Source organism: Penicillium chrysogenum (genome assembly GCF_028827035.1).
Source record: "Penicillium chrysogenum strain IBT 35668 chromosome Unknown utg000005l_segment0_segment0, whole genome shotgun sequence".
Classification (NCBI taxonomy): Eukaryota; Fungi; Ascomycota; class Eurotiomycetes; order Eurotiales; family Aspergillaceae; genus Penicillium; species Penicillium chrysogenum.
This window is the reverse complement of record NW_026622753.1, coordinates 8,984,367-9,011,886: the sequence shown is the minus strand read 5'-3', so window position 1 is coordinate 9,011,886 and position 27,520 is coordinate 8,984,367. Positions and strand designations below refer to the sequence as shown.

The window sequence follows — 27,520 nt, the reverse complement described above, 5'->3', positions numbered from 1 at the left end:
TTGGCTAGCGTCCATGGATCTGGGCTCTTGGCAAAGAGCAATGCTGAGTTAGGCTTTATGTTGAAGTCCTGGCGTAATATCAATTACTGAACCATTTAAGTAGATATCGCTGCCATGCAGTTTGCCATGCAGTTTGCCATGCAGTTTGCCATGCAGTTTGCCATGCAGTTTGCCATGCAGTTTGCCATACCATTGCTTGCTCCATTGGGGTCCTTTGTGTGTGGCAGGCCTTTGTTTCTTTGTCCCCATAAAGCTATATTAGGGGGTTCCATGGCAGTAGTTCGATCATGATGTTGAAAACAGACAAAGCCCCTGGCCTGCCTTGGATTGCCGGTACTACTACAGATCACAGATCACATGGAGGTGCTTACCTTGAAATGACATGTACAGTTGGAGACATAGTCAAGTTGTTCAATGTGTATGAGCTGTTGATGGGGTCAGCAAATTTATGAAACAACTGTGTCTATTATGAGTATGATTGATCACTACTGCCAGGAATCTCTCTGATATAGGTTGATAGCGAAGAAGCAACGAAGGCCTGCACGGCACGGTGAAGGAGGGACCTGAACGGAGCAGATAGACCGCCACATGGACCGCCTGCCGGCACGGTGGATAAGGGACCTGAACGGAGCCCTGGAGCGGATAGACCGCCACGTGGACCGCCTTGGCCACTGCGGCCTTCGAAACACCCACCGTCATTTCGGATTCCAGCAAAGCTATAGATCCGGTTGGAACGTTATCGATAAGAGTTGAAAAAGTATAAAGCGAGGCATCTCCCCCGCAATCCTCTTCTTCTTTCTTTTTCCCCTTCCCAGACAAAAGGTGGAGTAGCCCCCCCTTCTTCCCCAAATCATCTACTCCATCGGGGGTCTGACCAGAGCAGACCGTCGTTATTTCAATTTTTGGACCCTGCGACTTGGCCTCTGTGCTTGCATATGCCTCGTTGCACTGTGTCACTGGGCTTACACTACCCCCAGTCGACCCGACCTCTTTTTCATTAAACATTCGGCTTGTCCGGGTGTTTGGAGAAGAAAGCTTGTCTAATCCCATAGTTCAGTGCCCAAGTCACGTCACCTTAGCTTCTTCGATTTCTTCAGTCCCATACATACACTCAGACTTTCCCAATGTAGATGACCTTTTCTACCATAGTGTCCTGGATCTACTGGCAACTGTTGGACTTCGTAACGTGATGGTTTAGCGCTATCAAGACTATCCCGCACATTTCGACATTCCCACGGATTCTTTTTAACAATGCCCACACATGTGGTTGGTAAGTCATACAACATACCTGCACACTAATCCGAATACGAATACGAGGCTGTGGGGTTGGGTTGCGTGGAGCGGGCCGGGACGGGACGGGACGGCGCCGGGCCGCCGTCGGATCGCACCGCCAAAGGCCCACTGCGGATCCATCTTGTTTGCGTCGCACCGCACCGCCTATGGGGTACTGCCCCCCAGTGACGTACCGCCTTTTGGGCATAAAACGAAGTTTCGAGCCTAAAGATCTCTTTTCTTTTTATTCCTCTCCACCTTCTCTTTGCCGTATGGCTCAGATCAAGTGTAGTACCTGTTCTAATCAGCTTAATCCCTGATTGTTCTGCTCAGCAGAATATCTGATTATTCCACTCTTTGGACCTCGCGACATGGCCTCTGTGCTTGCATATGCCTTGGTGCACTGTGTCACTGGGCTTACACTACCCCGAGTCGACGCGACCTCTTTTTTCATTAAACATTCGGCTTGTGCCGGGTGTTTGGAGAAGAAAGTTAACATCTAATACCCTTGCGTTGATCTTCTTGTCACGGAATTCCTTTGTCAGTACTGGTTTGTGCTCTCTCGTCCGTATGCATTTGGGGCATGTTTAGCTGAATCTCGACTAAGTGGCAATGACATGATTGTTATGATTGTCTACTAATTCCAAAACATCCTAGGTTTCGTTCTCAATGCCCAAGCGTTTTGCCTCGTCCGAACACCTATGGGTCGCCTGGTTCCTGGCACATAGATTCTGCGCATGCGATTACCTTGGCTCCAATCAATGTGCCTGTGTCGCATCCTGGATGTCGACGATCGCTTCAGTCGATAGGGAATATTCCCTGTGTGGCCGCAATCGTCCATCGTACGGTATCTCACGTGCCATCCCAACCTCGGGTCATCCTCCATCGCATCCATGGTCCATTTCCTTTTGCGATTCCTCCAAAGTTCGAAAGTCCTTTCGATTCTTCGTGTCTTCCTTATACCAGACATGGTCCGAACCAAGCGACAAAACACACAACCTTTGGAGGATTCCTCCGTGGCCCCAGAAACATTCACCGATGGCCTGCCACTTCCAAAGCTGATCGCTTTCGACCTGGATTACACACTGTGGCCGTTCTGGGTTGACACACATGTCAGTGCACCAGTCAAGGCACGCGACAACAACTCGCGCGCTGTAGACCGGTATGACGAATCCCCCGATTGACATTCCATCCTTTACCACTCCCCTTGCTAACCCCGCCTTCCTTGTCTCAAATAGATGGGGAGAGTCCTTCGCCTTTTATCCGGCAGTCTCATCTATAGTTTACGCCTGCAAACATCGCTCGATTCCACTGGCCCTTGCATCCCGAACCCAGGCCCCCCGATCTGGCGCGCGACATGCTCAAATCCCTGCATATAATCCCCACCTTCTCCGATAACCCCGCCGCGAACGCGAAGTCTATCCGTGCTCTCGACTACTTCGATTTCATCCAGATCTACCCTGGGAATAAGACATCGCATTTCTCGAGGATCCAGCAGACGAGCAGTGTGGCTTACGAGGATATGTTGTTCTTCGATGATGAGGCGCGGAACCGGAACGTCGAGACAGAGTTAGGTGTCACATTTTGCTTGGTGCGCGATGGAATGACCAGGGACGAGGTTGACCGGGGCGTTAGAGCTTGGAGGAAGCGCAATGGTATTAAGAAGGAGACCGCAGAGGAACCATAAGGGTCCTTGATTGTCTTGTCCAATGATTCCTGCATTGGGGGATGTTGTGCTTTAGACTTGGTTTTCGATTTTAGATACCCCGGCTTGGAATATATGACGGATGCATTTCTATGGTATACAGCTACATGTTAATTTGAATAGAGTAACGTTCAAAACTGCCTCAAATTCATCGACAAAAATCGATAGATCCATCCATGGGTGCCGTTCAGGGGCGCCTGGGCGAAGCTGACTAAGTGACGCAGCCCAAAAAGCGGCGCGAGTTGGCTCCAAAACAGGAAGACAATGCGATCATAGATCTCCCAAAACACACCTCCTCCAACACAAAGATCACCAGAATGGCGACCCTCAAACCTCCAACAAATACCCACCGCTCCTCATCCGCCTCCCACAGCTCCGGTCCACCGAAAGCCCCCTTAAAAGCCGACCCAACAGCGACAATCGCCGACACCGTCGTGTTCCAAGGCCGATACCTCGTCACCATCGGCGCAGGGACAGTCGTCCACCCGCGTGCGAAATTCTACGCATACGAAGGCCCCATATTTGTCGACGACGGCTGCATAATCTGCGAGAAAGCGGTCATCGGCGCTCCGCCAACCTCATCTCGTTCGCCGTCACCATCTCGACCACCAAGCACATCACCCACCGAGTCTGGGGCGTCCACGCCCGAGCCTAGGAAAGAGATATCGACGCGGATCTCATACTTCGTTACTGTCGGCCCGTTGGCGACTGTCGAACCCGGCGCTCATGTTCATTCTTCTGCTACGATCGAGGCTCTGGCAACGATTCGCCGGGGCGCGGATATCGGCGCGCACTCGAAGGTGTGTTCAAGGTGTGAGATTGCCGCTGGTGGGTCCGTCGCCGAGTGGGTTGTTGTATACGGACAGGGCCCGGGAATGCGGAGGAAGAGAGCTCGTGGTGTGAAGGAGATGAGTCCGGCTGTTGTGGCCGCGGCGCAGGTTGCGCAGTCGCCTCTTCCTGGTCCTGCGCCTGCGGGTAAGGTCATTGAGGATGCGAGGTTGATGGTTCTGCAAAAGGAGAGGGAGGTACTTGGGAGAATGCTTATTCCTGCTGCTGGGGGGAGGAAGAAGTGATTACAAGGTCTTTTTATTTGAGTTTACTATCTTTTGTGTCAAAGCAGATTTGTCTTATTGGATAGGTTCATGTCTTCTAGCAGCTTATACCCCAGTTTTCGTTTACATTGATCAATCTATCGCGGGTGGTTACAATGATAATGCACGAGATACCTTGCAACTGAACCTTAGTATCAATTGGGAGTAGGAATAGAAACCCGTAGGAACGCCACACATTCGGTAGATACAGAACAAAAGAAACAAAACTGTCTTTTGCATAGCAAGTTAAAACATGAAAAGCAATGCGCCATAAGGCATAGGCAGACATGGAAACCTATTCATGAACAGGCCCACGCCGCATGTGTCAATCAAATCGAGAATACATTAATGGATAGAAAAACATAAAACGAGAATTTCTGCTTAAGAAGAGCCTCCACCACGAGGCTGCGGGCCACCACCGCCTCTCTGTCTCTTGCCGCCGCTTCCTCCCTCGGGGGTAGTGTCGGGGCCGTCATCACGAGAGCGCTTGTTGCCCCCTGGAATGAACTGACGAGCAGAGGCGTTCAGGTTGCCACGGTTGGCAGTGGGACTCTGAGCCTGGGCAGCGGTATTCTGATTTTGGTTACCACCGCGACCTTGTCCGCCACGACCGCCACGACCTCGCTGAAGACCGGGGCCGCGCTGATTCTGACCTTGGCCTTGCTGCTGTTGTTGGTCATGTTGTTGGTGGCCGAACTGCTGGCCACTACCACGTCCGCCACGTCCGCCTCGTGCAATAGGAAGTCCAGATTGAAGAGCTCGCATCAGACCAGGTGGGTTTCCAGCGGGAGGTTTGCTAGGGAGAGAAGAGGTCTGCTGGTTTTGATCGGTTTGCTGAACTTGGCCAAACGGATTGACAGGTGCTGTGGGCTGTGCCGCACCCTGCTGCGCGGCAGCATGTTCCGAGGCCGCAGTGGGAGGTGCGATTTGCTCCGTTGGGATATTCGGGGCTGCTGTTACAGGGGCGGAGGCAGGAACAGGAGCAGGGGCTGGGCCTGGTGCAGGGACCGGGTCCGAGGTGGCTGTAACTGGGACCTGCGGCGCCGCTAGAGTCGGAGCGGGGGCAACGGGTTGAACTGAGGTTGCGCCTGGTACGGGCGGCTTAGCAGCTGGAACCGCGACCGGCGCAGGCCGCGCAGTCTTTGCAATTTCCCATACTTCCACAACGGGCTTTTGAGGGGTTTCCGCGGCAGCCTTCGATACCACATCGATCTTGGCATTTGCAGTTCGGAATCTTGTGTCAAGCATGCTGAGACGGGCAGCTGTTTTCTTCTCGACAAGTTCGACCGCCGAGGTGACCTTCTCCTTGATTTCATTCTCATGTGCCTTGATCAAGGCCTCCTTTTCGTCAGCCGACTTCTGTCGCAGGCCAGCCAATGCAGCTTCGTTAGCACCGGAGGCTTGAGCTTCTTGTTGAAGCTTTTGCTGCTCACGAGCGACCCCACCGCGAATGTTGTTTCTGACGATTGTGCGAATAGTCTCATGTTTCGCGACCAGCTCTCTTGCTTGAGCATCTGTCAACTCGGGAAGAGTAAATCCAGCAAGCTCAAACGTCTTTGATGGTGTTGCAGGGGTTGCATCCGGGGCCCCGCCAGGTGTTCCGGCACCAGGGGTTCCAGGTATAGATCGTTCACCGGCGGACAGTTTCTCAATTTCTTGACGATGAGCAGCCTTGGCTTCGTTCAGTTTAGTGTTGTACATATCCTTAAGGCGATCAGTGCGTTCTTTGATCTTCGCATCTTGTTCGCTGGCCTGTGTCGCCAGAAGTCCATCCTTCTCGGCAAGAGCCGCCTCGAGTCGCTGGATCTTCTGTTCAAGGGCTTGTATCTTTTGAGCGTCACCTGGACCAGGGATCTCGACCGTTGCGGTTGGGAATTGCGAAGCTGGGGTAGCATTGACAGGGGTTTCTTCTGCAGCTTCAGCTGCAGCTGGAGCTTGAGCTTGAGCCGGAGCTGGGGCTGGGGCTGGGGCTGGGGCTGGAGTAGGTGAGACGTTGGCTGGCGCCTCCGCAACCTTAGCCTTCAATTCCTCCAATTCCTTCTTTGTAGTCTGAAGTTCCGTTTGGATGACCTCTTTCTCCTGCAATACCACATTGAGCTCATCTTGCTTGGCCTTAACACGCGCGTGAGGTCTTTAGAGCGTGCCTTAAATTGCTCTGTGAGCTTGGTTCGCAAATCATGCGCACGTTCATCGGAATGCTGCTTAAGCTGCTCTGGGAACGCAGCGATTTGAGCCTGAAGCGACTCCATTTGAGTCTGGAGAGCTTCCCGCTCGGACACGGCCTCGGTCTTCTCGTTCTCGAGGTTCGTGAGCTTCTCTTTCAGCTCTTGCATTTCAGTAGGATCGACACGGTCGTACTTTTGAAGGATGTTCTGAATACGTTGCTGGTATCGGTCGCGATCGGCCTGTAGAAGCTGCATTTCTCCATCCTTGGCTTCACTCTGGCTCTCCAACTCGTGGATCCTGGTCTTGAGGGGTTCGATCTCCTGGACCAGCTCATTCTCGCGGGCGATCTTTTGATCACGCACGGTCTCGGTTTGTTTTAATTGGCTTCTGAGAGTGGCGTTGCTCTCACGGAAAACGTTGAGCTCATTGACGGTCTCCAACAGCTTGCTGTGGTTCAATGCGTTGTGGTCGCTGTCGGCCGCAGCACGGCGCTGCTGCTCAAGCTTCAGACGGGTCTCATCGAGCTGCGATTGAGTGTAGTCGAGTTGCTGATTGAGTCGCTTGCTTTCCTGGGTCGAAAGGTGGTACTGAACCTCGACAATTTCTTTCTCGCGACGCAAGAATTTGATAACCTCCTGTAGGCCCTCGAGATTAGGGGCTGCCTGGTCTCCCTCTTGCTCATCATCCGAAACATTCATTCGGTCCCGCTGCAAGGACGAAATCTGGCTGGTGATGTTTTCGAGCTGGGAGTGAAGCACGGAATTTTGGTGAAGGACCTCCTCCCGACGCTTCTGTAATTCAGAGAGCTCACCCTCGTATGCGGCTCGTTGCTCCGCCCAGCTTTCCTCCTTCTGAGACAAATCGGCCTTGTAGCCTTCGGATTTGGTTCGCAGCTCAGCGATGTCGAGTCTGAGCTGGTTGCTCTCTGCACGGACAGCCTGTAAATTCTTGGCTGCCTCCGCGTGCTTAACGAGCTCGGTCTCGTAGTTCTGCTGGGCATGCTTAGCGATTTCGGCCTGCGCATTCAGGTCCTCCTGGTGATACTGCGCGGCGGTGACATGTCGTTCATTGTCGGCCTTGAGACGGGTGATCTCCGACTCGAAGTTAGCCTTCTGTTCGTCCAGACGGCGAGTCGCCTCCGCTTGCTCTTCACGGAGCTTGGTCATTTCGGTGTTGGAGGCGGACAGTTCAGCTGAGATCTCCTCAATGCGAGTCTCGAGGTCCTGAATCTTCGTGTTCTTCTCCTCCACAAGACGATCGGTCTCTTCACGATATTGATCATGTGTCTCAGTGGCGGACTCCAGACGTTCTTCACTGGCTTGACTGATGGCCTGGTAGTCTTCGGCCAATTGCTTAGCGTGTTCTAGCTCACCCTTGGCCAATTCCAGGTCCCGTTTCAGTTCGGAAACTTCAATCGAAAGTTCCTGCTCGCGAGAAAGACCGCTTCCTTCACCAGACTCCAGTCCCTCGGTAGTTCCCTCGGTGGTACCGGCTGACACGCTTGGTCGCGAGTTCATGACCTGCAGACGCTCTTCGGCACTCTTGAGCTCGACTGCAAGCTCATCCACGCGGGACTGTAGGTGATCCCGGGTGGTCTTGGCAGCAACCAGCTCTTCGCGGACTGCGCCCAGGCTGGTGACCAGATCATCAATCCGTTTTTGTGATGTCTCCTGTTCATACTCCCGGCGCATGCTAGCCTTCTTGGATTCTTCCATTTCAGCATTGAGCTTGCGCTTGGTCGATTGCAGTTCGGTTTCGAGCGACTCGACACTGGCTTGGAGTCGGCGTCGGCTTTCGGAGTCGGCGTGTTCACGCTCGTTGAGAATGGTTTGGAGGTTTGCATTCAATGAGTCTAGACGACCACGTTCATTGCGCAGATTTTCGGTGTCGTCGATGAGTCTTTTCTCAATGTTCTTCCAAAGGTCCTTCTCGGCCTTCAGGTTGGCATTTTCTCTCTGAAGGCTCTCAACGAGACCCTTAGCCTCCACAAGGTCTTCAGCAGCCTGCTGGGTGCGGAGATCCTGTCGGTTGGCATTTTCGAAGAGAGCAGAATAGCGCTTCTGGATCTCGGTATTCTCATTCTTGAGCATATTGAAGTTACTCTGCAGGAGCTCTGCACGTTGGGAAGCAGCAGCAAGTTGGCTGCTTGACCGACTGATGTCAGACATAAGCTCGCTGTTCTTACGAGACAGCTCGTTGACCTGCTGCCGCAGTGCTTTGTGATCTGTGGTCGTTTCTTCGCGGAAAGTATCGAAATGAGCTTGGACTTTTCGGAGCAACTCGGCGTAGTCAGGTCCTGGTGTTTCCATAGCCCCCTGAGGCGCTGCACCAAGAGGCATGGATTGCGAGAAGACAGACGGGTCTTCGCCGGTTGGCTTCCTGTGCATGAGCATACTGCGGAAAGTGTCGCGCTCCTTAACGTAACTCTGCATCTGTGCGCTGAGGTTCGCAATCTCATCGCGGTTTGTCTGCGCACGGATCCGCAACTCTTTCAACTCGTCCATTTCCGCTCGTCGCGTAGCTTCCTTGGCTTGCGCCTCGTCGCCCTCCTGCTTGTCACCAAGTTCTCTCAACATACGTCGAAGAGTGTGGTTCTGCTCTTGGAGCTCGTGAAGATCCTTGAAAGTAGTGAGGTTCTTGCTGATAAAGCGGCCAGTTTCATTGAGATCCTTTGCCGACTCTTCGACTTCACCACGGGCAATTTTCTCGAGCTCCTCGCGGTCGTATTCTTCGCCGTGTTTTGCGACAGCAACCTCCAGGACAAGAACCTTGACTTCAGCACTCAGATCGCGGAGTTGTTGGCGCAAAATGTCACCCTCGCGAGCCAAGCCCTCGACTTGACCCTGCCATCTCCTAGCTTCCTTGAGAGCGGCATCCCGTTCCTTCCCAGCCGCTTCGAGGAGAGTAGACATTTCCACAACAGCATGGTCGAGACGGGTTTGTTCTGCTCGTCCCTCTTCGATTTCTGGTCTGGTCGAATCAAGCTCAAGAACCATCTCGTCAACGGTATTGCGGAGTTCCTGGCAGGTTCTCTGCTCAGCTGCAAGAGCGGTACGCATTCTGTCGTACTCGGCGTACATCTGCGTGACGTTCATACCACCCTTGCCACGAGATGCGCGGGGGGAGAACGAGCCGGTGGGAGTGCCAGCGCGCATGATGCTAGATCGTAGAGGTGTACTGGGTGCACCTCCATTAATAGAGACAGCGGGGCTTGCTGATCTTCCTCTAGCAGGTTCAGACTCAAGCTGGGCAACAAGTGCCTCGAGCTCGCCAATTCGGCGCTCTGCAGCACTCTTGTCGTTGGACTCCGTCTCAAGCTCCACACGGAGGCGTGAGATTTCCTGCGCTGCGTCATCCTTTGCCTTTTCGAGGGCAAGTTGGCATTCTTGGACCCGTTGCTTGGCCGTCTGGGCAGCAGATCCTTGTAGCTCAGCCAGTCGGTTAGAGCTGTCAAGCTCGACGCGGAAGGATTCGGTTGCCTGGATCGCTTCCTCTTTCAACTGATGAATGCTAGCCAGAGAGGTTTCGTACCGCTGCTCTGTTTCGTCTAGGCGACTCTTGAGCGAGTTCTCACTCCGTCGAAGAGAGTCAATTGTCGAGTTTGCTTCTTCGTTCTCTCGCTGAAGCTCCGAGACCCGAGCACCCTTTTCTTTGCGGAACTTGATGTATTCAGCGGATTTTGTCTTGAGTTCAGTCTCGAACCATTCATTGTTCTTTTTGGTGAGATCCAGTTCTTGTTGAAGGCTCTGTTCGCGGAAGCGGGCGCTGGCAGATGCCGCATTGGCACTCTGGAGGTTTTGCTCCGCGGTGGAGAGTTCACGTCGTAATTCGATGGTCTTCTTGTGCTGAAGCGAAAGCTCCTCGGCCAGTTTATCGTAGGCCGCGGATTTCGATTCCAGCAAGCTTAGTGTGTCCCTATTCGATGCCTCTAGGGAGGAGATCCGCGCCTTTAAAGACGTCGTTTCTGATTCATTTGAAGATGATGACGTTTTCAATGTAGAAATCTCACTCTCGAGCGAGGAGCGCGTCGTTTCTATTCAGCGTCAGAGAAGAGCCCATCAGTAATAAAAGAAAGATAGAAGTATATACCGGATTCGTGGAGCTTTTGCCTGAGGTCTGAGACCTCGGCGTGTCCCTTTTCCACGCTGGCTTTCAGAACCTTGACCTTCGACTCATTGCTTCGCACAGAATTCTCAAGCTCCACCTCCAGGCGAAGCTTGTCCGACTTCAGCTCGTCGGATTCTTGAGCCTTTTTACTGATCGATCGTAATAGTTGATCGACCAGCTCGACAGTTGGGGCCTGCCGTAAGGTCGTGAGCGACGATTCGGAAACGCCATAGTGAGTCGAGAGGTAGGGAAGTTGGATGGCAGTTTCAGCCATCTTGTCGAACTAATAGCAGCACACAGCTGCTGGGGCAGAGAAATGAAAAAAAGTGAGTATGGGCGGCGCAAGCTCGAGCTGGGTCCTCGAGGACGGGCGCGGCGTGTACTGTTCAGAGACAACTACACACAGCGCTGGACGAGGGACCTCAGGTCATGACGATGTAAACGAAAGAGAGGTGCTTCTTCTGAAGGGGAGAGCGAGGAATTGAATGAAAAGGTAATTGAAAGAAATGGTGGAGAGGTGACTTCAAGGGCGTCCGAGATCCATTTCCGCGCTTTGGGGTGCTGAGCTCTGGCACGTGACATTCTTTGTCTGGCCTTCAATCTTTTAATAGCCACTCTACTCGAAGCTTTAACTGACTAGGCTGTCCCCATCCTCTATTCAACACTCTTCGGGTGTCTCGTCTACTTTTCTTTCAGACGGCACTCATGGTGCCTATGCTAAGCCCCATTTGAATTCTCCAGTTCGATCTCGGTCAACCCAAGTGGTTGCCATCTCAGCTCAGTTCCACTCCTCTCTTGAATCTCAGCGATCTCCGGTCCTTCGTCGCATCATGTCGTACCTTCAGAATCAACTCAAAAGCTTCAACGCTAGTGTTGTGGAGTCGGCAAACCGCATGCCCACGCAGCGACGTGTGGCCAGTAACCAACCGGTCTCTGGCAGCAGTTCCCAGGTCCCATCGTCCGCCCCAACCCCGTCATCCTCTAGCGATATCAAAAAGAAGCGCCATGACCCGGATATCGTCTACTCCCAGCCGGCCAACACAGGCACGGGCAAAGATATTATGACGCAAGTGCTGTTTGCGATCGAGCACATGAAGAACAAGAACATTCCGCTCAAATTCTCGGATATCATTTCGTACCTCTCCCTCCAGCACCGCGCCCATGACCAAGGCTACGTGCAGGCTCTACGGAGTATTCTTCAGATGCACGAGAAGGTCGAGTTTGACCCGAGCGGCGCGAACGGGGAAGGCACATTCAGGTTCCGCCCTCCTCACAACATTCGCAACTCGGAGCAACTCCTGAAATACCTCCAAGCACAAACTACTGCGGCGGGTATGAGTGTTCGCGAACTCAGGGAGGGCTGGCCGAACGTCGAAGAGGAAATTAACAGAATGGAGAAGGAAGGCAAACTACTTGTGACTCGAAACAAGAAAGATGACCATCCCAAGATGGTGTGGCCCAACGACCCGTCCCTAATTGAACACTTTGACGACGAGTTCAAGCAGATCTGGGATAAGATCAAAGTCCCCGATGTCAAAGTAGTGAAGGAGGAATTGGACAAGTTCGGCATCACGCCCACCAACAAGAATAAGGTGCTTGGTCCCCGGGTCATTGCACCATCCAAAAAGGCCAAGAAGCCACGCCGAAGTGGCAAGACCACCAACACTCATATGACGAGCATTCTCAGGGACTACTCGCATCTTAAACGGTAAGTGGGTTGTTCAAGGGTGCCGCAACGGTCTCACTTGGCTTGTTGCAACACCAGAAGTCGCTTTGATATGACCATCGATTTGCATTGCTTTGGCGTTTGGGAAATACGTGCGGCCTCATTGTTGCCGCATGGAAATTGATTCATTATTCTTACATCTGCTTCGACAGCATTGACATTTGTATGTACACTACACGCAGAAAACGATAGATACCCAAGTAAACAAACTAAATCAATTCCTTGCTACCCTACACAGCTACCTATATACCAATATTTCTCTATGTAGTCAGCCAGTCCACCATCTCTACGCTCATACTCCTACCCGTCGAAGACACAAGCCCTGGAGTCTATCCATATGCATCCATTCATCTAAAAAAAAGGTATCCAAGAGAAGGCGTAGTGATGTACAAGGTACCCAAAAGCACACGACCCAAAAGCGAACAGAATATAGCAACCAAAAGATCAAATGCAAGCCCAGCGATCAATGCTTCCCATTCGCAGCAGCGCCGGTACCCTCGACACGATCCAAATATGCCACCAAATCCTCAATAGTACACACCTTAATCCCCCACTTCTTTCCAAAGCGCAAACACCCATCCCGACGCATCATACCATTATTCCCCCCAATCTCCGGCTTGCCCTCAACAATTTCCCCGTCCTCAACAAGCTCAGCAATAACACCAGCCGGCGCCTTGCCAGCAAGCTTGCAGAAATCCACCGCAGCCTCGGTGTGGCCCGTTCGCTCGCGCACGCCGCCAGGCCGCGCCTGCAGCGGGATGATATGGCCGGGCCGGCGGAAGGAGTCGATCTGCGCCGTTGGAGAGGCGAGTGTGCGGCATGTCAGTGCGCGATCCTCGGCAGATATTCCCGTTGTCACGGAGTCGTCGCTCGAGTCGATTGTGACTGTGTATGCCGTGCACTTCGGGTCGGCGTTTTCGGTAACCATTTGTGGGAGCGCTAGGCGGGTGGCGACGTCCGGGGTAATGGGGGCGCATATTAGACCGCTGTGTTTTGGAATTGTTAGCAATGTTGCGCAGAGATGGCATTGGGATTGGCGCATTCGTCTTTGTGGGTGTGTGGTTGCGGGGAGGGACGGGGGTTTGCGGCTTTTGTAGTCGTTTACCCCGTCGCTGTCTTGGGTCGCGCTCTTACCTTGTATAGCGCACCAGGAAGGCCATCTGGGCGGCTGTAATGGACTCGGCGGCAATGATTAGGTCGCCTTCGTTCTCGCGGTCTTGCGAATCGAGGACAATTATGAATTCGCCATTCTCTGTTGGAGGTCTTGGTTAGTCCATGGGTTGGGTCACAAGACACCGCAAGCAGCTAATGCTTGTAGTGGTGAAGTCGGTCCTCTGTGTGAGAAGATTACTTACTAAATGCAGCAATTGTATCCTCAATTGAGTCGAATTGGTGCGCGACTTCTGTGGGCGAAGGCATTTTGGATTCTTTTTTGCCCCTCACTGCGGAATTTCAAGGATAAGTAGTTTAGAGTGCACGGGGGCGTAGGGGATACGAGTGGAAAGATGATGAACAATTAAACAAGAAGAATAATTGAGATTAGTTCAAACCAAGAAACAAGAAGAATATTGGAGACTGAGTCACTGATGACAAGATCATTAGAAATGCTTGTGATATCGCGGGGGAGCCGGACCGGGCGAGATTGCTAAGCCTCGGAAGACTGAAGGGGGGCCAACCTTGGAACTCTTCACCTCCGAGGTCTACTAATTCCGAGTTGCTTTTCAAATAGTATGCTCTATAGAATATTACCCAAATATACGCACATATTACGTTTCTATCACAACCCACTAGAACTGGGTATCTCGATGCAATGGTTATAAACTGTATCAGCCAAGCCCCCGACTCCCCATCCAGCGGACCTCATCCGCCTGCCTCTCAAGCGCACGGCGCATATAATCTCCATACCTCTGTTCTCTTTCCCAATCATCACGCCGTCTATGTCGCATCTCTTCGCGTGTAGCTTCGTCAACCTCCGCATACATAAACACATCATCATCTTCTTCGACTTCTTTATCATCCACCTCCGTCTCATAATGCGCAGGAATGGAAAACTTGATACGACCAATGCGCTCTCCAGTCCAGATCAAGAGTTCATCTCCAGTGAGATTCCCACCAGTGGGGAGAATCTTGCGGGCTACCTCATTATTGCCGGGCGATTGGGAAGGCCAAAGCCCACGCGGCTGGTCTTCTTCTGTCTGCGAGGTGGACCGTTGACTACAACGACCGAATGGGATCTGAGGCTGGGAGGTATTGATATTCCACCGTCGGACTTCTGACCGGCCGTTTCGCTCGGTCCACTTGATGTTCCCTTCGGCGTCGGAAAACACGATGCGATTCCCGTGCGATCCCACGGAAAGTAGTTTGGAACTCGCGGCGCTTTGGCGGTTCTTGTGTTCTGGGCTGAGAGTGGATGTCATATTCGCGGCGCTGTGGTCCTCTTCCGGTGCTGGTTTGATATCATAGAGTTCTAGCGAGCCTCGTCCGTTATAGTCTCCGCATGCCACGACCGAATGTGACTCGGGGTAGGTGGAGCCTGAGAAGACCGGGAACCGAGGCGCTGGTACTGAGGCAAGACCACATAGTCGGCCGCCGGAATGGACAGTCGTCTGTAGTCGAGGGAAGTAGCGGCGGTCGTAGCACAGGATGCTGGGGAAACGCCCTGCAAGGAGAATTGTATTCACATGAGGAGCTGGTGGATGCAGAATGGAAAGAGGGCCAGGTTGGAAGAGGGGTGCATAGTTGGCTCCTTTATCTGAGGGTTCTGGACTGCGTATACGAGTAGGTGGCTGTCCGTTGGATCGGAGTTGGAACAAGGGCGAATCAGAGTGAGCAAAGATGCCCAGTTCGGGGACGTGCGAACTGGCAATCTGCTCGCATCGCGAGCTGATTGCCTCTTCTTCCTCGACGGCCGACAGTCTGGAGTCATAGATCTGCAGACTGAGCGTAGTGGCTAGTGTCAATGGCACTGAGTAATCTGTCTCCTGGGAAAGAGCGAAGATCGACCAGGGATAGCGCTGCTGGGAAATCACTCTCAGCGTCTCCAGGTCAACTTCATTGAGAACATTCCCAACTGCCAGGTAGGCTCTTTGTCGCAGGGAATCCACGCTCACCCCCTCGCCTAGATTTATAAATTCCAACGAAGTCTTGGATGGGGACTGATCCCGACGACCAGACAGGTTGGTCATGAGGATGCCGGGCTCACTGACCCCAAGGATCTTGCCTTTACTTGCTTGGGAGTTAGCCGAGTGGGAATGATTCAGGTCCCAGATGCAGACGCTGCCATCTTCAAGCGGGGCGACGATCTTGTTCTGCCTGGCTGAACTCCAGTCTTTGAGCAGTCCCATGCCTTTGACCTCATAAGACTGCCCTCGCTTCCCTTCACCCTTGCGGAGCAAGGGCTGTTCGACCCATGATAAAGATATGGGCCCGTGGCGAGCAATATACTCCGAATACCAGTCCACATGCTCCCCCTCAGCCGACGAGTCCCATTCCGCAGCCGCCCTCGCCCTCTCACTCCAAGACAATTCCCCGGTACCATCAGAGTCACCATTCACCGGCGGAACAGAAGGCCGGATAATATCGCTCAGCGACTCCTGCCCTAGGGCGGACAATGAAACAGTCGCGTCGGAAATCAGACTCTCCGAGGGTCGGGCAGCGGAGCGGGCAGCCTGCCGAGCAGCCCATGACTGCTCATAACAGTGCAATCTCCATTGATTATTATCACGGGCAAGAGCAAAGAACTTTTTTGATATGGATTGGAGTTGGACCTTTTCTCGTGGAGAAAGGTCTGCAGAGCTATCAGTTCTGGGTCGAAACTGGTGCGGGGAAGATCCGGGGCTTACAGTCGATGATTTTGGACAGAATCTCTACCGGCAGCTTATCCATGGAGAGGGATCCGCCGCATTGGGGTAGTCTTGAGGAGGGAAGTCAGCTACGGGGATATCGGTCTCTTGAACAAAATTCTAGACTCTTTTTCTGTCGGTTTTTCCCCGCGATCTGCGCTCCAGACCGTCACGTGGATTTAATTGGCATGAGACGAAGGACCGGGCTAGATGCAAAGCTGATCAAGGGTATATGCAAGTATAAAAATGGTGTTTTATTGAGTGATGGGCTTGTGACGTTTGGCACTCTTGGGATAACCTCAGATTGGACACTCCAGGCTCGGGAGACTTTTCCGGTTTGGGGGGTTCACCGGCTTTTATAGAATTAGAAGGAGAGAACATTCTGATATATTCTACAGCACAGCCACCCCTCCATGGGAGCTGAACCAAATATACGTGGACGGCATTGCCTTATAGGGCCTCGTGCTTGGTATCACATGTTATATATATATAATCAACCTTGGAAGGTTTACGCATCTTACATTGCCTCTAGCACTGACACGGGAAAAAAAAAAAAAAAAAACATACAGAAGCGTCTCTATTTTTGAAACTATATGCTATATGCATTTTAGAAATAGAAAATATTTGAGTGAGATGAGGTGTTCCTTTCACACAGCCAAACTCCAGCCCAGCCCAATTTCCCCCACCATCAATCAATCATGAGTCGTACATTCGAAAATAAATTATGTAGGCAAAAGCATAAACAAAGTAGATGGTAATGGTAATCCACAGAGGACACAGGGACCTCTATTCATCCGGCCTAAAGACCGCGTCTTTGCAGAGGATAGCCACCTTTTAAAGAAACGTCGCCATTCAAGCGGATCACCTTTGATCTTGACGAATTCCACTTCAAATAACCCCTCGGAAACACACTCAATGAGCACTTTACCCTGGAGTGGACACATCCTGCCATCCTTGGCAATCACCCGAATCATGGCAGAAGTATCTCCAGCACCAACAGCAGGGACACTCGGAACTGGAACCCCCAGTCGGTGAAATGCCTCACAGATGAGAGGCACGAGAAGCTTGAGCTCCCATGCTGAATAGAAACGCGTCAATGAACGCGAGGGGATAATATCTTGGAACTTCTGTGCATTCTGGGTTCGACTCACAGGAACCGAAGGCTGCTGTGAGAACTGTGACATAGAAGGTTCATCCTCGAGATGGCCCGCGATAGCTGCATCCTGAGAGGCAAACTTCTTTTCAAAGGGCTGGGTCGAAGAAAACAAATCGACATTCTGTGGACTGTCCCAGTCCATCAACATGCCACCTCCCAACATCTCTGGCTGTGTCGAGGATAAGCCTGCATTTGCACCACCGTCATCACCATCCATGTCCATGGGATCAAAGCTGCGACTCGACCCCTTCCCAGATTGGGAAAGAGGATCCTGGCTGAAGTCGATATGAAGCGATTCAAACATCGAGGTGGCCAGATTAATTGGATCTCTCAACTTGCCCTCGGTGGAGAGGTATCTGTTTGCACGGGTGTACCAAGGATGCCTTCGGACATCCTCTAGCGAGAATCGCTTTTCGGGGTCCACTGTCAACATGCCACGCAATAGCGATAATGTAGCGGGTGGTAACTTCTGCCAGAGCTCATCGGTAGTCCGGGAGTTTGTCTCAACATATTCGTGGTACTCAAAGCTATCGTCTGTTGGACTATCCCACGGTGTGTTACCGGCCAACAGGACGAAAAGGACGATGCCACAAGACCAAATGTCGACTAGGTCCGGATGATACCCGGCTCCTTTGTTCTGACCTCGAGTACTGCTGCTAATTACCTCCGGTGCAATATATGGGGGACTGCCACAGAATGTGGTTGAGAGTTTCCGCGTGCCCTTGTACTCGAACAGCGCCGCCAGACCGAAGTCGGCGATCTTGAGATTTCCGTCGCCAGTCAGGAGCATGTTCTCGGGCTTGATATCACGATGACCGACGCCTTTGGAGTGCATAAAGCTCACAGCACTGACAAGCTGCGAGAAATATACATGAGCAATATCCTCGCCCACACCCTCGTCGGCCTCGATCTTATCGAAAAGATCCCCGCCTTCGGCCAACTCCATTGCGATCCAACGCCAGACGTCATCCTCGCCAGTCTGATAGAAGCTGATAATATTCCCATGGCCCGAGACATGCCTGTGTACCGTGACTTCGAGTTGTAATTGTCTTGCGCTGATCTTCCCATGTCGCGCGGCGTAATCTTTGTGGATGTACTTGACGGCGAAGACAGGGTTGTCTGAATCTAACGGGCAGGCTTTTTTGATGCTAGATAAACCAAACAGAGTCAGATCTGGATACTCTATGTTGTGGGTCTTGTACTTACCATGCGTATGCACCTTGGCCGATGGTCTTGGACACGATGCGAAACGGCACATTGTTCGGCAGCGGGGCCAGCTGCGAATGCTGCATTTCGATAAAGCTCACCAAAATCCAGTGAATGCGATTGAATGTACAGGGTAGCGGGTAGATACACGAAGGGACAGGAAATGAATTATGATTAAGAAGGCATAACGAGAGGGAAACAAGATAGGCTGAGATGTCGCGTCGAAGCAAGGGTAGCGAAACGCGGGACAAGACGCGGACCACTTTATCCTGATCGGGTAGTGTGTTGACACAGGCGCAATACAAAGCAGAAGGTGATGAAGGGAATAACTTCATTCTGTACGTATGATATGGATTACGACTACTATAGTATATATGCAAGTATACTAATCTCCGATATTATACTATACATGTGCTATTAATACCTTAACTGCAGACCCGCAGTTGATTTCTCGATCGCCCTAAATTTACCAGATCGACTATTTTATTACGTTTCGAATTGTATTTGTTTCTCTTATTCAGTTAAACATGATTTCAAAGATGTACAAAATATGTGTGCAAGTTTAAACAGAAATCCATTTCCTTTGACAGCCCTGGAGGTAAATTGACCTAAGCGGGGTTCGCGTTGCCCGGGGCGTCTAAGGGCCGAGTAAACAAATCTTCTATTTTCTTCTTTGTTCACTTTGTTCACTTTGCTCACTTCACGTAAATCCTCCATTCTCACAATTCATCCCTCCTTTCTAAATTTTCGTTGCATCAAGTCCTCCGTGGGTCATTGTTACGGATCCGGCGTCATTCCAACCCCTCGTGCTACTGTTACTAGCATTCCACAACCGGGAATCCGCAGATTTCTTACTATTCCTTAAGAACCTCGATTGCCTTACTTCCCGATCCACAATGGACTACAGCATGGAAGACACGCAGAACTCGGCGCCCGACGCGCAGCAAGCTAGCAAGCTGAACTCCTCGGGTCAAAAAAGCGACACCCAGAGTGTGACCAAACGGTTCGTCCCCCTCAGCACCCTACAAACAGCTCTACTTGTGAGTTTGATTTGGTATTACATATAACTGACCCGACCTCTTTGATTCGTATAGTCTGCAGGCCGAGCTCATGCAACTCATGCTCTCACCCTCGCCCGGCATTTCCGCCTTCCCGGACGCAGACGGCAACCTCCTCTCGTGGACAGCGACCATCACCGGTCCGACCGAGACTCCCTACGAGGGCCTCACACTGAAACTCTCCTTCGCATTCCCCAACAACTACCCATACTCTCCCCCCACAGTCTTGTTCAAGACTCCGATCTACCACCCCAATGTCGACTTCTCCGGCCGCATCTGCCTCGACATCCTCAAGGACAAGTGGAGCGCCGTCTACAACGTATCGAGTGTTCTGCTCAGCTTGCAAAGCTTGCTGGGTGAGCCTAACAAGTAAGCGTCTGCTCACATCCTCTATAACTTCTATCATCGCTAACATTGACCCAGTGCGAGCCCCTTGAACGCCCAAGCAGCTGAGCTTTGGGACTCGGACCAGGCGGAATTTAAGCGTCACGTCCTCGCCCGGCACCAAGACCTGGACGACGAATAGAGCGTTGGATTTGATATATTTTCCTTTTCATTCTGCATCGGCGTCGGTTGGCCCTGTCGCGTACTTGCGGTGGGATCGTGCTGCAAATGCATAACGGGCCTGGTTTGGGCCTGGGAGTTTCTGGGTTGCTTGATTATGCCATTTTCTATCTTTGTTCCTATTGTTACTAGTTCCTCCGAACCTTCGCATTCAGGTACCGGCGTGAGAAACTCTTGCTCTTGAGATCCTCGGGCGGTTGTCTCGTTTCATTTCTTCCGGTCATTGCTCCTAGGGCGGTAGATCTATTCATCGTCGGTGTCATTGTAGATCAATTTGGTCTTATACACTCTACTTCCAAGATTTTATGTGTGTCTAGGATTCTCCGCACAAGTATAGAAGACTCGCCTGTCTAGACTTCGTCACGGTAAGTCCCGCAGAGGTCCACGGGTATAGAGGTAGGTTAGTCCTACATCATATAAAGGACAAAGTCCTACTTATGCAGCCGACTATTCTACTCCCGTGCCTCTACTCCCCCCATAGTAAGAAATAAGAATATGTGAAAATTATGATCGATTCTGCCGATAATTCCAAAGTCGACGCTACCAAGATTGGACAAACCCATGAATAGATATCAATAAATGCTCAAGTAATCGTATGAAATCAAAAAACCACCCAGATTAAGATACAGGTCGTACCTAACTGGAGGAACCAAAGTACTGTTTCTCATTGGTAATCAACAAGCCGGCAACCGCCGCACTGGTGAAAGTACTAATGGCACCAGTAACCATAGCGCTGAATGCAACACGCGACACATCACTAGCTCGGCCGGGCGCGATCTGTGACAGAACACCGATCTGGTTACCGAGGGAGCCGATATTAGCGAATCCACAGAGCGCGTATGTAACAATGAGACGAGAGCGGTCGGAGAGGTCCTTGTAGTCGTCCCAGTGTTGGAGACGGTCATAGGCAACAAATTCGTTCTGTGGCTAGTTAGGAGATGGAAATGACCATTTATGAAGATGGGGAACTTACAGTAACCAGCTTAAGCCCAATCAGCTGGCCAACCTTGAGGAGGTCACCGTCACGGGAGACACCGAGCAGGAAGGCAATCGGGTAGCAGATGTATCCGACGATCAACTCGAGAGTCAGAGGGGGGTCGTTGATGCTCAGGTATCGGCCCCACCAAGTGAGGAGGCCGTTGATCAGACCGACGAGCGCGATGATGCACAGAAGGATCGACGACATCATGGCTGCAATTTTCAAACCGAGCCAGGTGCCGCCGGTGAATGCGTGGAGGGCATTGGCGGCGCGGTGTTCCTCGTCATCGGGGATGACGACACGACCTGCAGTGAGGGTTTCTTCCTCTTCGGGCCAACGGATTTTCGAGACCGCCAGTGAAGCGGGGATACTCATGACGCAGGCGCTGACCAGTGCCTGTGCGCTGACACCGATGCTGATATAGGCGATCAGGACACTTCCGGCGATGGTGGCGAAGCCGGAGCACATGATTTGGTGCACTTCGGCCGTGGTGAGGTGGGCGATAAAGGGGCGGATCAGCATGGCTGATTCGCCCTGGCCGATGAATGGGGATGCGGCAGCGACAACGGCCTCGGCGCCGGAAACGCGCATGCTCCAGAAGAAGAAGACGGCGAATTTACCAATGAACCACTGCAGGACATTGTAGTAGTACAACAGTTGGACGAAGGAGACGAAGAAGATGATGGCGGAGACGACGTTGACGATGAAGAAACTCGATGGGACAAAGGCTGTATTATAGGCGTAGAAATCCTCGCTGGTCAGGAAGATGACTCCTTCGGAAGCAAAACCAAGCAGTTCTCTGGCTAGCGTTGAGATGAAGTTGAAGATGTCGTATCCTGCAGTAGTGCGCAGCACAAACAGAGCAACGATGAATTGCGCCAGCATGCCGACAATGACAGTGTGCCAGACGATCTTCTTGCGATTTCGAGATGTGAGCCATAGCCCGAAGATGAAGACTACCATTCCGAACAGACTGACTGCACGGTTGGCACGGGTGTTATCCATTGATTCTTCGGACACGAACGAGCCAATAAGAATAACACCGATACATAGCGCGGCGGCACTGGCTGTTCTCAGCTTCTCGGGAATCAGGCGCACGAACGGGAGCGCAGTATGATCCCAAACCCAGTGCATGGGCTTTGACACGATACTAATGGGAACATAGAAGAATAGTATCCGCAGCGTGATGGCAAGATAGAGCAGGAATGGGATGAGCCATCCTATATCATGTCGGTGTAGTATCAGGCCAGCAATCCACCAGCTAGGTGAAGAGTATGTGTAAGCCCCGAGTTGAGTCGATGGTGTACAGTACCACTGTAAAATCCCAGTAGAATCAAAGTAGTTCACTCACCCGGTAAACACAAGCCAGATCACAGCATGGACTATATGCCTCTGTTGCTTTTGCACGCGGCGATACCAGGTGCGCTTGGCTGGTAAGTTCTCTCCGGCTTCTTCGTCGTTGGAGTTTTTGCTGCCGTTGTCCATCGGTGTTTGTTCAGGCACAATTCCTTTCTCGAATTCGGCATCTTTAGAGTAGACCACTTCATCTTGACGTCCCTCTGTGGCATAGGCTGTATGGTGTTGATGGGGATGGTGATGTTGATTCTCTGGATCCAGCACCGGATCTGCATGATGCACAACATGCGATCCCGTAGGATCAGCTTCCTGGGTCTTATCCATCACGATTCCCCGATCGCAAACTCGAAGGTTGGGGAAGTAGGAAAAGGACGTGACAAATTTACAATTAAGCGTGAAACTCAAAAAATACCGTGAAAATTAGACCGCCTGAGACCCATGGGTTCCTCACTTGCGAGGAAAATTTCGACTTTTTTAAAATAAAACGGGCAGAGGATTAATTATGGGTCTCCCATTGGTTTTATTTTATTTTTATTTTTTATTGCATACATATTATATTTTCTGGGGATTGAGAGATAAAGAACGCCCAAGGTTTGGCACAAGACACTAACCATCGGACCTTCTTCCCTTCCTATCCTGTTTGGCTGGAAGAATGCCAATGAACGGATTGACCGACGGTGTACAGCGGAGATCCCGTCTCGCCGAGAGCCAACAAACCACTTGCAGCTACATGTAACCACATTCACGGCAAAAATGATAAGACAAGGTAACATTATCTCGCCACAGCAACCCCTGCCGTCTGCATTGATTGGTGGCGTAGTTTAGGCTAACTTTTTCTCAAGTCCTTGGAAAGTCTCTCCGCACGGGTAGTTGTGGAGTATAATGGGTCGTGTGCTTAATTTTCCCGAGGTCTTTCCGCCGAGTCGACTAGCTGGGAGTGAGATTTCTCCAGTTTCTCAATTGGGGCGCAATACCCGAGCGTTTGGATATGGAATTAGAGGCTGAACGTGAAGAGACACATATGTTGTACGATGAAAACAAACTACAACGTGTGCGACCTGCATTGTGGGTTGTTCCTCGGTTCCACCGATGTCTGAATTTGCCTCATGGCAGAGTTCCAAGGTTGGTTTAGCGTGGAAAAAAATGGGGACCGGTGCGAAAAAAAAATTCGATAAGCAGTGAAAGGTCCGAGATACACACGTGTGGCCCTCAGAGATAATAAATTCTCCTTTTGCAAAAGATAGGCGCTTCACAAGTCACATCCTGGCGTTCTAGGTTACGGAACAATGTGTTATCTAGAAGGAATTAGGCCATTTTGTGATTGTTATCTCTGCGCGCGTGACCTCGGAAGCCCTCCGAGGTAGACTGGAGCCCTGCCCGAGTGCCGATATTTACGTAAACACATGACTGGCCGGAAGACCCACAGAACTAAGGTAGAATATCAACCATGGAACGGGAATGGCACATCCTCGGTCAGCCGGTAAACATAGATCTATGAGGTCTTCAGCCCACATACGGAGTACAAGGGAGACAGCTAAGACTGACGTGTATGAAGACTATCTCTGGAGATCATCTCAGCCACTTGGTCTAGTCTCTAGTCCCCACAGTTGAGCCCCAAACACCACAGCACTGTATGCTCTGGAAGCTTTGGGGGTTGTCGGGAACTGATATACCGGCCAGTAAAAGCAGCGGATGAGCAACTTAACTGTAGCCAATCACCCAAAAGGAACTCTCAGAAAAGAGCTACTGATCGTGCCTACAGAGGAACAAATGAAGGTTGTCACCTATAGCAGACGAGGGTTAAAGGGACTCATTTCTGACTGCTGTGTTTATGATATTCGGCCATCATATTATCTCAATTCAGCTCGACTCTTGACCGATTTCTACTGTTGCGAATACACTCCCGCCATCTAACGAGCATGCGGAGTGCATTTGCCAATTCATTTTCTTATAGGAGATGTCTTCTGGCTATATTGAGGGGATTTACTATGGAAAATGGAAGAATATTTGGCAATATTACCAAAGCTTGGATTTTCTGAACACGCTTCTCTGGTTCGCCTTGAGAGGCCTACTGTAGAAAGCGTGTGGTGGACGCAATCGCGCTCTGACTGGACAATATTGATGTAGCGGAGTTCAACAGTGGTCACCTCACTAACAAGGCATGGACAATATCCTCATTGACTTCCGTGGGATGTCGTAAATGAGCATCTCTAGAACGTGGTGTTCTTGTCTTCCCAAAGAGCCCTAGTTGTCGTGCTCTGAGAGTCAAGTCGAGATTGACCTTCGATCTGATACAGTCCAGGTGGCGTTGGAATTTTGGCGAGTTCATCAAACTCGTCCAGGTCAGGGGAACAATGAAGAAGTGAAAAAGAATTTGGAAAGGAAACAAAGTATGCGAATGAAACAAGGATGAGAATGAAAGAAAGAAGTATGAATGTGAAAGAGAGATGAAAAAGAAAGAAACGTGAAAATCAAAGAAGAATTAGAGAGGATATCCACTGAGAAGCAGAGCATCCGAAAGGTACTTCGGTTCTATCAGGACTTTGAAAACATCTGATGCAATCTCACGGCCGTGACGAAGTCGCGGTAGACCTGGCCCATCAAGTCAGGGTCTTCGTTGATCGTGAGGTTGAGGATAAAGAAACGACACCTAGGATTGCCGACAACTGCCCTCTTAAAGTGGCAGAGCTCTTGCAAGGGTGTCATGTCGCCGACAAAAGCAGTGTAGTCCCCAAGAACATTCTTAAAACGCGCCACAAAGGTGTGAGGATCTCCCCTTTTGTAGCGGAGGTTGACAAGCTTCTTAAACCGGAGGTAGGTGGCATGGTGTGACGGATTCCAGTGAAGACCTTTCAGTGCAAGATAAGCCTCGCGAACATTGATAATATCATAAAGTGAGGAGGAGATGGGCGGTTCGAGGGTAGATACAAATTGTAGGAAAGCTCGGTTGTTAGCCCTTTCCCACTTCTCTTCGCCATCTGCGTGGTGCTTGCGTAGCTCCAAATTTGAAGCGACAATCTGGATGGAGCGAGCTTCAATAGCTTCTGCAGTAATGTGAGTTTGCTTTTCTTTGTTGCCCTCAGCCTCTTTGAAAAGCAGGGCTCGGACACTGCTACGAGATGGATCTGCGTAGATGGGAGCGGGGGGGCAACTTGATCTCATCTCTAATCAACTGCACATAGACAGGATTGTTGAAACGAAGCACCATGAACATCTGAGTTTCCCACATCCTCCAGTTGGAGGCACCCTTCAGCTTGGGAACCGACTTTGCCAGGTCGATCTCGTCCTTGCGGACTTCGAAGTCGAAAATAGTGTTTTCGTTGGAAGATGTCGACATAGTGGCGGCTGGAACAGGCAAAGCCGCGTACCAAGGTTTATGAGTTGTAGATAACAGAGAGATGGTTTCGTGACACGATCTGGAATGTCTGTATCTTGAGTGCAGATCTCGCGTTGTGCAGAGAATTGCGTGGTTTTGTGACAGACGTGGAGTGAAGGAAGCTCGGTGTGAAAAAGAGGGTGCCAGAGACGCAAATATCCAGATCAGTGTCGAAGTTGTCAGTAGAGCTCGGCTCAGTAGTTGGGCTCATACGCACACATCAATCGGCGTGACCGGCGAGGTGACGGACCAGCAATCGATGATCTCACGGCGTGATGCTTCACCGCAAAATAAGCTTCGAAGGGGTGGTGGTTAAAGGAAGTAGATTGCAAGCAAGGCCCTCGCAATTTGAAGAGATGCAGTGGAGAAGGCAGATAGGACAAGGCTATCTGGATGGGTGGTTTAAGGAAGAAGACCGAGAAATGAGCGAACTTGGAGATATCCGAAGTAGAGAACAAACAGTAGGATCAGGTGGCTAAATACTTTCAACACATCTAACAGAGAGAGTACATTGAGTTTATCTGGAGCTCTGAATATCTTACTTGGCTTGAAGAGTGAACATCCTCCATCTTGGGCTCCCTAAGAGCCCTGTGTGCGGGCTCGAATGCACTGCATGTTAAAATATCATACCAACCAACTCGCAAGCGGTGGAGCCAACTAAATGACAATGTATAGTCAGCGCCATTATATTGTTGGGTAGGCTGGCTTCCATAGCTCTCCTTCGCTCCATTGCGGGTCACCAATAACACAAAGTTACTCAAATCCTTCAATCTACCCAGCTTCGTTCGATTGGTTTCAAAGTCTGTGCAAACAAGCTAACTATATTACTCCGCAGAAACGGCTAGTGGCGGAACATCTTCCCAGAACGCGTGCCCCCATGCAATTGTCATATAGATTGCATAAAAATAATCGAGAGTGTGATAAAGATATTGATTCGCCAGGCCATCCACCGGCCATCATCTCCACAGGTCGCTCTATTAAGCTCCAAAAACCCCCTATAAAGTTGTCGCATTTTGGGGATAGCCATACGGACCAGTCGTCAATGCATGAGCCATAAGAGAGTCCTATCAATCGATGGCAACCAGAACTCTCTCCATCCCCCTGGCCGATATCTCTCTGGACAAGTTACATTTTCCACATGCTGTCCTCTATATCCCCGAATTCCTGTAAATCGACTCCAGCAGATTTAAGATCTGTTAACCATTTCGGAAGTGCTTCACTTGGAGACGACATCTGACATTTAGATATATCAAGCCAGTCAATATATCCCTCTAAAAATGCAAGCGATAGCGGCTGCTGGCCAACAATATTGTTCAAATCCACACCAGCTTGTAAGAACCCCCTAAAAAGCTCGTTCCACGATTTGTAGAAATCATAGTATCCTTATCTCATATTAATGTAAAGAGACGGCCCGCGCCTTCGACTTTGATGGCGTACTTGCTTTTTCCACGGATGAGACCCTTGCAGGGCAGCCTTGGTTGCTCCAATCTTCCTCACGACACAATGTACAAGTGTTGTGTTCTTTGAATCAAATCCCCACGGCCCTTCTAGTTGGAGGTCTTTGGATGTCAATGGATCTGGCCCCAGCATAGTTTGGATTAAGTCAGGTAAGGGCGAATTTACCGAGATATCGAGACTCTTGCTACTGTCGACGAGCTTAGGCGGAATCCTGCCTTTAGAATATCCGTTATTCAGAAGCGAAAGATCAATCTGTCTGTGATTAACGCCTAGCTGCAGAACCGCCGTGAACTAGATGAACTCGTGATTGAATCTCTGAGCTTCCTTGATTATTTGCTCTGTGAATGGCCTACCAAATAATTTGCTGTAATTAAGCGGGTGTTCTTATTTGACAAGCTCGGAGAGGACGAGGAGCCGAAGTAGGAGTTTTACTAGCCGCTCGCTAATATAGGTGCTTC

The 27,520-nt window shown here is 51.0% G+C and overlaps 13 protein-coding genes across 13 annotated transcripts; 6 read left to right on the top strand and 7 right to left on the bottom strand.

The window, feature by feature from the left end:
* Positions 1–588: 588 nt before the first annotated feature.
* On the top strand, positions 589–1,198 carry N7489_011777 (uncharacterized protein; the record flags this gene model as incomplete). The annotated part of the gene is made up of 2 exons (XM_056717526.1): positions 589–727; positions 879–1,198. 2 exons carry the CDS (start codon positions 589–591, stop codon positions 1,196–1,198), a joined length of 459 nt encoding a protein of 152 aa, XP_056565148.1.
* Positions 1,199–2,240: 1,042 nt separating this feature from the next.
* N7489_011776 (uncharacterized protein) lies at positions 2,241–2,456 on the top strand (the record flags this gene model as incomplete). Its single annotated transcript, XM_056717525.1, has 1 exon — positions 2,241–2,456. One exon carries the CDS (start codon positions 2,241–2,243, stop codon positions 2,454–2,456), a length of 216 nt encoding a protein of 71 aa, XP_056565147.1.
* A 173-nt stretch (positions 2,457–2,629) lies between these two features.
* On the top strand, positions 2,630–2,959 carry N7489_011775 (Mg-dependent acid phosphatase; the record flags this gene model as incomplete). Its single annotated transcript, XM_056717524.1, has 1 exon — positions 2,630–2,959. One exon carries the CDS (start codon positions 2,630–2,632, stop codon positions 2,957–2,959), a length of 330 nt encoding a protein of 109 aa, XP_056565146.1.
* Positions 2,960–3,294: 335 nt separating this feature from the next.
* On the top strand, positions 3,295–4,050 carry N7489_011774 (transferase hexapeptide domain protein; the record flags this gene model as incomplete). Its single annotated transcript, XM_056717523.1, has 1 exon — positions 3,295–4,050. The coding sequence occupies one exon, from the start codon at positions 3,295–3,297 to the stop codon at positions 4,048–4,050; it is 756 nt and encodes a 251-aa protein (XP_056565145.1).
* Positions 4,051–4,449: 399 nt separating this feature from the next.
* N7489_011773 (putative filament-forming protein (Tpr/p270)) lies at positions 4,450–10,615 on the bottom strand (the record flags this gene model as incomplete). Its single annotated transcript, XM_056717522.1, has 3 exons — positions 4,450–6,147; positions 6,189–10,267; positions 10,324–10,615. The coding sequence occupies 3 exons, from the start codon at positions 10,613–10,615 to the stop codon at positions 4,450–4,452; spliced, it is 6,069 nt and encodes a 2,022-aa protein (XP_056565144.1).
* A 556-nt stretch (positions 10,616–11,171) lies between these two features.
* Positions 11,172–12,053, top strand: N7489_011772 (transcription factor TFIIE subunit TFA2; the record flags this gene model as incomplete). The annotated part of the gene is made up of 1 exon (XM_056717521.1): positions 11,172–12,053. The coding sequence occupies one exon, from the start codon at positions 11,172–11,174 to the stop codon at positions 12,051–12,053; it is 882 nt and encodes a 293-aa protein (XP_056565143.1).
* Positions 12,054–12,530: 477 nt separating this feature from the next.
* N7489_011771 (3,4-dihydroxy-2-butanone-4-phosphate synthase RIB3) lies at positions 12,531–13,486 on the bottom strand (the record flags this gene model as incomplete). Its single annotated transcript, XM_056717520.1, has 3 exons — positions 12,531–13,053; positions 13,202–13,319; positions 13,423–13,486. 3 exons carry the CDS (start codon positions 13,484–13,486, stop codon positions 12,531–12,533), a joined length of 705 nt encoding a protein of 234 aa, XP_056565142.1.
* A 407-nt stretch (positions 13,487–13,893) lies between these two features.
* On the bottom strand, positions 13,894–15,952 carry N7489_011770 (uncharacterized protein; the record flags this gene model as incomplete). The annotated part of the gene is made up of 2 exons (XM_056717519.1): positions 13,894–15,854; positions 15,910–15,952. The coding sequence occupies 2 exons, from the start codon at positions 15,950–15,952 to the stop codon at positions 13,894–13,896; spliced, it is 2,004 nt and encodes a 667-aa protein (XP_056565141.1).
* A 679-nt stretch (positions 15,953–16,631) lies between these two features.
* On the bottom strand, positions 16,632–18,357 carry N7489_011769 (uncharacterized protein; the record flags this gene model as incomplete). The annotated part of the gene is made up of 2 exons (XM_056717518.1): positions 16,632–18,213; positions 18,272–18,357. 2 exons carry the CDS (start codon positions 18,355–18,357, stop codon positions 16,632–16,634), a joined length of 1,668 nt encoding a protein of 555 aa, XP_056565140.1.
* Positions 18,358–19,167: 810 nt separating this feature from the next.
* On the top strand, positions 19,168–19,855 carry N7489_011768 (putative ubiquitin conjugating enzyme (UbcK); the record flags this gene model as incomplete). Its single annotated transcript, XM_056717517.1, has 3 exons — positions 19,168–19,274; positions 19,366–19,698; positions 19,753–19,855. 3 exons carry the CDS (start codon positions 19,168–19,170, stop codon positions 19,853–19,855), a joined length of 543 nt encoding a protein of 180 aa, XP_056565139.1.
* Positions 19,856–20,529: 674 nt separating this feature from the next.
* N7489_011767 (NupC/NupG family nucleoside CNT transporter) lies at positions 20,530–22,552 on the bottom strand (the record flags this gene model as incomplete). The annotated part of the gene is made up of 3 exons (XM_056717516.1): positions 20,530–20,814; positions 20,867–22,133; positions 22,224–22,552. 3 exons carry the CDS (start codon positions 22,550–22,552, stop codon positions 20,530–20,532), a joined length of 1,881 nt encoding a protein of 626 aa, XP_056565138.1.
* Positions 22,553–24,763: 2,211 nt separating this feature from the next.
* On the bottom strand, positions 24,764–25,565 carry N7489_011766 (uncharacterized protein; the record flags this gene model as incomplete). Its single annotated transcript, XM_056717515.1, has 2 exons — positions 24,764–25,337; positions 25,381–25,565. 2 exons carry the CDS (start codon positions 25,563–25,565, stop codon positions 24,764–24,766), a joined length of 759 nt encoding a protein of 252 aa, XP_056565137.1.
* A 925-nt stretch (positions 25,566–26,490) lies between these two features.
* On the bottom strand, positions 26,491–27,194 carry N7489_011765 (uncharacterized protein; the record flags this gene model as incomplete). The annotated part of the gene is given in 4 exon segments (XM_056717514.1): positions 26,491–26,599; positions 26,638–26,718; positions 26,734–26,986; positions 27,029–27,194. 4 exon segments carry the CDS (start codon positions 27,192–27,194, stop codon positions 26,491–26,493), a joined length of 609 nt encoding a protein of 202 aa, XP_056565136.1.
* Positions 27,195–27,520: the final 326 nt, after the last annotated feature.